The sequence below is a fragment of the Fragaria vesca genome, linkage group LG5, assembly GCF_000184155.1.
Source record: "Fragaria vesca subsp. vesca linkage group LG5, FraVesHawaii_1.0, whole genome shotgun sequence".
Lineage (NCBI taxonomy): Eukaryota > Viridiplantae > Streptophyta > Magnoliopsida > Rosales > Rosaceae > Fragaria > Fragaria vesca.
Window position 1 is genome coordinate 27,951,330 of NC_020495.1, and position 8,361 is coordinate 27,959,690.

Below are 8,361 nucleotides of genomic sequence, written 5' to 3' on the forward strand. Positions count from 1 at the left end.
ATGTGAGCTTCCAAAGCGAGAAGCTTTGGGGCAAATTAGCATGGCCATAATCAGATACATATGACTCTTCAATGAATATGAACAATATTAACAGGAAAAGTAGAGGCAAAGATTGAATCTTTATTGAGACCAAAATGCATAGGGATTAGGGTACCTATGCGTTGATGGCGGCCATATTGTATTTGTCAATGAACAAATTTGGTGGCCGGCCACATTCTACACTTCAATACGAGTATTATTAACAGGCAAAAGAAAAGGTGAAGTTTGCAAATTTATTGACTGAAATGCGTTGACAGTTGGATTTCTATGTGTTGATGGAAGCCATATTGCATTTCATGATCCTGCAAAACTTGTATATCTTGAAAGTTGTGATCTCATTAGCTTTAGTCAATTTACAGGTTGTTTCTGATGAGATATCAGTGTTCTGGGTGATGTTTTCTGATGCTCTTAGAGCAAGTAGATCCTTTTATTTGTCAAGGGAGGCCTTGCATCTTCCAATTGAAATAACTGGTCATGTTTGTCATTCAGGAATCTTCCATACAATGAGAGAAGTTAAGGTAAAAGGTGTTTCGGAATTGTGTACTCTTGATTCTGATATTGAATCGCAAATCTTACAATCTGAATCAGCTAGTGTCAGCCAGAGATGTTCATCTCTAAATGTGCAGTCCACACCTGAAATAGAAAAGAAGTATGTCCATCATGTATATGATGCTATCGCACCCCATTTCAGTTCCACTCGGTTCGCTAAGTGGCCAAAAGTAGCCAACTTTTTATCTTCCTTACCTGCAGGATCTCTTGTGCTTGATGCAGGATGTGGAAATGGGAAATACCTGGGATTTAATCCTGATTGTCTTTCCATAGGGTGTGACATAAGTGCTCCTCTTATCAAAATTTGTGCAGATAGAGGGCATGAAGTTTTGGTTGCAGATGCTTTAGTTCTACCCTATAGAACTGGTTTTGGTGATGCAGCTATCTCCATAGCTGTATTACATCATCTGAGTACAGAGAGCAGGAGGAAAAAAGCAATTGAAGAGTTAGTCCGAGTTGTGAAAAAGGGTGGTCTTGTTCTAATAACAGTTTGGGCTGTGGAACAAGAAGATAAAGCATTGGTTTCTAGATGGACTCCACTCACTGAAAAGTATGGAGAAGAGTGGATAGGACCTGGTAGCCCTCGTGTGCGTAGTCCTTCGTCCCGCACATTAGAAAGCATTCCAGAAACAGAGGATAGAATTTTGGGAGATAATGAGAAAGATTCCAACCAGAGTTCTGTGCAGACTTTGCAACAAATGCCCTCTCAAGATAAAGGCATTACAAGGGCTTCTGATGATATAAAGGATACAAACAATCAACAAGAATATTTCGTCCCCTGGCACTTGCCTTATCATCGTGCTGAAGTAAATGGGGCTTCAGCTTGTGCTGTTGCTAATGGCCTTGCAAAGAAGGATGATAAGAAGGGAGCAGTAGTGTACAACAGATATTACCATGTTTTTAGTGAAGGCGAGCTTGAAAGGTAAGGTGCCATTTTCATTGAAGTTCTCTTGGTTCAATGTTTATTTTCTGTTTACTTTGGGTTGCTTTATGAAATTAAGGTTTGTTTTCCCATGCTGCTCCAGTTGTGCTTTGTTCTATCTGGCTTGTTGAAATTGAAACAACTTTACTACCAGAAAAGATACCCACACTGACAGGGGGAAAACTCATCTTTTAAATGTATAGGGCATTCAAATTTATAGTTCTTATTATTTAAGTTTCTTATAACAACTGGATCAATAAGGCAAAGAAATTTAAGGACGTGTTGATATAATTGATGTTCCCCTGATAAAGAGTAACTCCTAGAAAATAAAACAACTGTCCTTTTTATGTTTCTATATATTATTTATTTACTCCTAGTAATTTACTATCAAAGGTGCTCATAATTTAGAAACAGTTGATGGTAATAATAGAGGCCGCTTCTAAAAGCAATGATTGTGAGTAGAAACCCACTGGTGCTAGGATAAGAAGCCCATTAATGATGGTGGCCCAGCCTCTAACTTAGACAAAAATCGTATTGATGGTAGTGATAAAATTCAAAATTTTGGACAAAGAAGTACTTGTTTCGGTTATGTTCTAAGTTCTAACCTACTTCTCGTTTGCTTTGTTGACGCAATTTTTGTGTCTAATTGGAGTTAAAATCTCTGCTGATGGATCATTGATATTGTTATCTAATACAGTCCCTTTCTTTGAGGGTGGGAAAGTAAGATATATTAGTTCTAGAACTACAGTTTGGGTTAGGGAAAGGCTAATCCCCATCATCATATATCATTCATCTATATCTTTTGATTGAAAAAAGTAAATGAATAAAGTAACTGCCGACAGAGTTGCATGCATTGCACTGCATTTAATTATTCTTGCCACAGTTTTTAGTATTCCAGAAGGTTGATTTTTGCTGTACCATGCAGGCTGGTATCTGGTATGGATGATGCTGTAATTGTTGATCGATTTTTTGACAAATCCAACTGGTGTATTGTCCTTGAGAAAACATTATGAAAATGCAAATGCAGCGGCTTTAAGTTTACCATAGTGTGCAGCATGGAACAGCAAGGTAAGGGCTGAGAAGACTAAGTTTGAATTTCAAGTTGTTTCCAATGTGCTATGGAAAATTGGTTTGTAATGAGGATTTTTTTTTTTTGAATTAAACAAGCTTTTATTAGAGGTGGTGGACTGCTCTCTTGGTGGATCTGATTCTGTGCACATGGAAGTATGCATTATTTTGATTTATTGCTTGTTTGGTGTGTCTTTAAGTACCTTCTGTTAGCCTCATTATATTCAATGTCATTAGTGCCTTCTCTGGTCTATATGACAAGACTTCATAATAGTTTCACAGTGATCAGTTTTAAACTTTTAATATGCATTTGGGGTTGTTGGCATGTCTACTTGAGAATATTGTAGACCTCCTAATCAATATCTCACAGAGACATGAATACATACCTTTTAAACGTGTGGCTTTAAAAGCATAAGTTGCTATTCCAATGCTTGGTTGTTAAAGAAACTGAGTTAAATTAGCATTATTGACAGCTAAAGCCTTTTCCTCTAACGTTTTATTTTATTTTTATATAGTTAGTATTTCGACCCATTTTTGAACTACATTTCTTTGTTGAAAATGAGATATTGCTATGTAATCTATCAGGAGCTAGACTAGATTTTGTACTTTGAATTGTGTTGTATGGGTTGGTTAGGTAGTCTGATATGAGGAAGAGAGAGGAAAACTGGGTTTAAGTAGAGTTAATGCTTATTTGATAGATGGTCCATGTCAGGGCTCTTCTGATCTTTGTTTAGCTGTTTTGCACAAAACTGGCTACAGGATTGGATGAAGTAGGTTGATAGATACGTGTCAGATTACCAGATATTGGATGCAAGGGAACTATAGAATGGTGTAAGCTACCTATCTTTTTTATCTGAAGAGGGATCCCTGCGCTGGCTTAGCCTTGTATAAAACAGAGTATTAGTACTAGGGAATCCCAAATTTTGTAGAAAGTTATGTGTTTGTGTATTAGCATAACATAGAGACACTCCATAATCTCTCTGATATCTTATTTCCTTTCAGCGGCTGTTTGCCACGGGCATCATTTCCCTCCCATCTTAGGATAAGCGGTGGTAGCACAGGTATCATTGCCTCCCATCTCATCGCCCACGGTGATGGGAGTTGGTGTAGGATTTGTAGGTTTGGGACACTGATTGGTGATGGGTAGAGGATTTGGGAAACTATAGTTAATGGTTGTCAGAGCAGCATGTCAAAATGGCTAGATTGAATACTAGTATGAAACTACACTCATCTCATGCCAAAGCAGTATGTTTAATTATGAACATGATCCACGGTTAATATTATGCCAGACTAAATGCGAGTTGGCTTGGCTCTTCCCAGACCACCTGACAAACCATAGTTAATATTTCAATATATCTTGATTCCATGACTCGATAGTTTTTCCTTTTTGCTTACAAAAGTTTTGAACAATTATGGTTTTGCGTAAAGTATTCCAAAATTCAACACATACCCTCTTGAGATGGCCAGATACTGCCATGATTCTTATATTAATAACTTAAATTTCATAATATCACCACAGAAGTCCAGTTTACCCCAAATCAAGAGGCCTTATTTATTTATTTATTTTTTTTTTTTTGTAGATGGGAATCAATGAAGTCTAACTATAGGTAGAAACATAAATGTTGCTTGTCCGACAATACAAAATGATGTACCAGTCTGGAGTAAATGGATGCTTCAAGAATGTGATTATGCCTGGAAATGCAGGCACAATATCAATGATTATATGAACAAGAAATTAAAATTCCACTGCGTAAAGTGAAACTAATATATATATATATATATGGCACCATTGGAAATCAATGAGATCAGTATAAAAGCAAACGATCGAAGTAGGTATTGTTTACCCACGCATCTGAAATTGCAGTGAATATGTTGGTAGTAACAAAGCGTTTCTTCTCTTGTGAATGAAAAGTAGACTAATTAGGGTTTATAAACAACACTAACAACAACGAAAAGAAACATAAGCACTCCATGTTTCCATTGTACTTGATTCACAAACATTGAAACAAAAACTCAAGAATGTCATCAAATTACTGGAACAAAGAGAGTAAGGATGCACTCACAAACAGAGATCGATCGAAGGGTCACCTCAAGATCTTAGTCACAGCAGAATTAGTGCTTACATTTTGTTAGTAACAAGAAGATTAAGCACATGTAAGATGTAACAGACAAGGAGTTGTGATAATCATAATCATCACCAGTGGTGCTTGAGTTCTCTGCTTTTCACAACTCAAACCGCCACCAAAAAGGCATGCAGTGAAGGTTTTCCTGCATGAATCATTATCATCACCGGAAATTTTCAGTCGGATTTCGAGCTTTGCCTGCTTTGAAGGTTTTCTTTGACATGCTAATGATAATCTCCGGCCGGTTTTGAGTCATCATCGACCCTCCTCATCTTTGTCAACCCGTTGCTTTCTACATATAGGTGTTTCTTATTTAGTTGCTCCGAGGGGTTTCTAAACGAAATACGAAAGAGAGGAGTTTGTTAGTTGTTATAGTACTACATATAGAAACATAAACAAGAACTTGAAATGTTTAAAGAAAAAAAAACATTACCTTCTCCAGATTTTATGATCCATCTAAATCTGCCATTTAGGTTTCCAAGGAGTTCCCCAATAGCCTGCACTGTCAAAACAAGACTCACAATATGCAACACAGCCCTACTATATACGATGATCATCATCATGTACGTCTACTTAACTTAAGAATATAAAACCGACTTGAAAATCAGCTCCCAAGTCCCAAGTCCCAAGTCCCAAAATATGTAAATCTCAAAAACAAATTAAGGGTTTGTAAAACCCAGGTTTGTTAGCCGTGAAACCCATGAACTTAAAGCTTCTCAAAGAAACAGCAACAGATAGAAACCTTCTCAAAGCTTAGAGAAGTACTTGCTGTGATGCATCCATCATGACTAAATAAATATGAACAATACCATCTTTGATTCATGGTATGGTGCATCTTAAAAATGTCTTGGATAAGATTCAGCAACCTCCTAATTTTCCTTTTAAAAAAAAAAGAAGTCGAACAGATTAAGTTTCAACAATTGCTTGGAACTTCACCTCTTTGTCGTGTCCATTTGAAGCTCACCTTGTACAAGTGAAAACAAAAAAGCTAGACTTTCAAGTTACTCCATGCATCCACTTGGTGCTCCCAGTGCCCATTTGAGGCTCATAATATCGCCCCAAAAAAAATGGCAGACTGGTTGAGAATGCTGAAGAATGCAATTGTAAAATCCAAGGAAAGATTGGTCTTTCGTGAAGTTCATTGCTCGTATAATAAGACAATATCATCTGGAGGCTATATAAACATCTTTCTCATCGTACTAAATTTTGATGGTTATTAGGTAAAAGGGTAGAGATTTCTCATCACCAACCTATCCCCCAACATGCGAATTATAACTTTCCTTTATTTCCCAACAGAATCGATTGGTTCGATCGTTTAGCAATTAGCATGGTATCGAAACTGCTTCAATTCGATGTTGGGGCTGGGACCAAACCAACCAATATAGACCGATGTTACCTTCGATCAAGGCTTCAACAAGTGTAGATCTTTGATTGTACGCTATGCTTTTCAAAGACCATATATATATATATACCGGATGTGAAGCGGACGTCCGCACTCGGCTTAAAGTGCGGACCTCCGTCCGTTCTCCACCATCCGGCGCCGGCGACGGCGCGCCTCCACCCCAGAACACTCCAGCAGTGTTCCCGACCACTTTCTCTCCCCGGCGAGTCCGTTCTTTTTCAGTTTTCCGGCGAGATCACCCAAAACTTCAAACAAGATCAATCTCGCCGGAAACTGGAAAAGAACGGACTCGCCGGGGAGGGAAAGTAGTCGGGGACGCTGCTGGAGTGTTCTGGGGTGGAGGCGCGCCGTCGCCGGCGTAGGAGGGTGGAGAACCGACGGAGGTCCGCACTTTAAGCCGAGTGCGGATGTCTGCTTCTCATCCTCTATATATATATATATCAGTCGGGATCACAGACGGACGTCCGCAAACCCGTAAAAGTGCGAACGTCCCTGCTTTTGCAGCGATCAAGCGCCGACGACGTCCTTTCTCTTGCCGGACGGACACCAGAGGCATCCCGGACCTATTTAACGTGAAGATGAAGGCCATGGAGATCAGAGTTGAAGGTCTGGGCAGCAACCTCCACCCAAAACTTTTGACAACATCAATCTCGGCTGCAAACTGATATTCGGCGAGTTCGCCGGCAAGAGGAAGCTCACGATCGACGTCTAGTGTCCGTCCGGGAAGAGAAGGGCCGTTGCCGACGCTTGATCACTGCAAAAGTAGAGACATCCGCACTTTTACGGGTTTCCGGATGTCCTCTTCTGATCCTGTCCGTATATATATATATACACACAATGCTGATCAGGTGCGAGCGTCCACATCAAAGTTTTGGTGCGGATTTCCATTTTTGCACCACTTCCCGATCGAATTTCCTCAAACTTCCTTCTAGACATATCTAGATCATCTTGTGTAGATCATCTCTGCAAACTTTCAGTCAATTTAGTGATCGTTAAGGCCCTCAAACTCGAAAAACAAATGAACGGACTGAATTCTGTCCGATTGTGTTCATACCAGAAAAACTCAAGTTTGAGGGCCTTAATAATCACCAAATTAGCTGAAATTTTGCAGAGATGATCAACATAAGATGATCTAGATATGTCTAGAAGGAAGTTTGAGGAAATTCGATCAGGAAGTGGTACAAAAATGAAAATCCACACCAAATCCGCACCTGATAGCATTGTGTGTGTGTGTATATATATATATATATTTATCAGGTAGTGGTCAATGAAATGACCCCATATTTGTTGTTCTTGTTGTTGGGGTAAATGTTGACTTATCTTTTAGATCGAGTTACGTATTTAGGAATGGAAGCAATGCACAGACATCCCATAGTTCTGCGTGTGTCATGTGTGCAATATTTATAAGTCGACAAGTGTGAGATTTTATCCTGAGAGACTTCGGTCTTTATATATTAAGAATAAAATATCCAAAATCTCTAAACACTACCATGATGGATGTCAAGTTTGGAGCGCTTAAACACCGTCTAAATGACAGGACGACCTTTTTTAAAAAAATGACTAATTTCAGTTTACCCTTATCAACTTTAGGTCGATCATCATGTTAGTCCTTCTTTTTTCTATTTCATCAAAAACACTCATCGACTCCCAATTTTCATCAGCCGTGTCCAAACATTCGTTCTCCATCCAATTCTTCCGTCATCAGTAATGACGTGGCATCAAGAAGAAAGTCAAATTTCGAAAAAAATAACTTTTCTAACAATTTTCCCCCATATCGATATACATCTTCATTCTCATCACAATCCCCAAACCTTAGTTATTTTGGTGGAATTGAATACAATTTGTCTATTTTGCCCTTTTTTATGAGCATAGCGACTTCAAATTTGGTTTTCTTCTTAATGCAAGTCATCACATGACGGGGAATTAGATGAAAAACAGATGTTTGGACACGACTGATAAATTTGGAAGTCGAGGGGTGTTTTTGATGAAATTAAAAGAAAATAGATTAACATGATGATCGACCTAAAGTTCACAGGGGTAAACTGAAATTAGTTCTTTTTCTATGTGCTTATTTGTAACGAGCGACACAAACAACATCAATAATTGATCTTATGCATAAATGCATGTTGAAGTTAAACTATCAGCATATATGCAGGTTGCAGAAAGATCGATCCAGTGGTCTGAATCCTCTCTTAACTTCATCAATTACTAATTGTTTCCAATGTGCTAGCTATCTGGAAAACTGCTGCGGCCGGGGT

The 8,361-nt window shown here is 38.6% G+C and overlaps 1 protein-coding gene across 1 annotated transcript; it reads left to right on the plus strand.

Moving 5' to 3' along the window:
- The first annotated feature begins 314 nt into the window (after positions 1-314).
- On the plus strand, positions 315-2,585 carry LOC101305382 (alkylated DNA repair protein alkB homolog 8-like). The gene is made up of 2 exons (XM_004301893.1): positions 315-1,510; positions 2,436-2,585. The coding sequence occupies exons 1-2, from the start codon at positions 315-317 to the stop codon at positions 2,521-2,523; spliced, it is 1,284 nt and encodes a 427-aa protein (XP_004301941.1). The 3' UTR covers positions 2,524-2,585.
- Positions 2,586-8,361: the final 5,776 nt, after the last annotated feature.

What these genes read in the sequence shown, in the direction of transcription:
- LOC101305382 (XM_004301893.1), top strand. Translation starts at nt 315, where the DNA reads ATGGAAGCCATATTGCATTTCATGATCCTGCAAAACTTGTATATCTTG. An exon ending in AGTGAAGGCGAGCTTGAAAG is followed by an intron (nt 1,511 to 2,435) that starts GTAAGGTGCCAT and finishes TGTACCATGCAG; the next exon opens with GCTGGTATCTGGTATGGATG.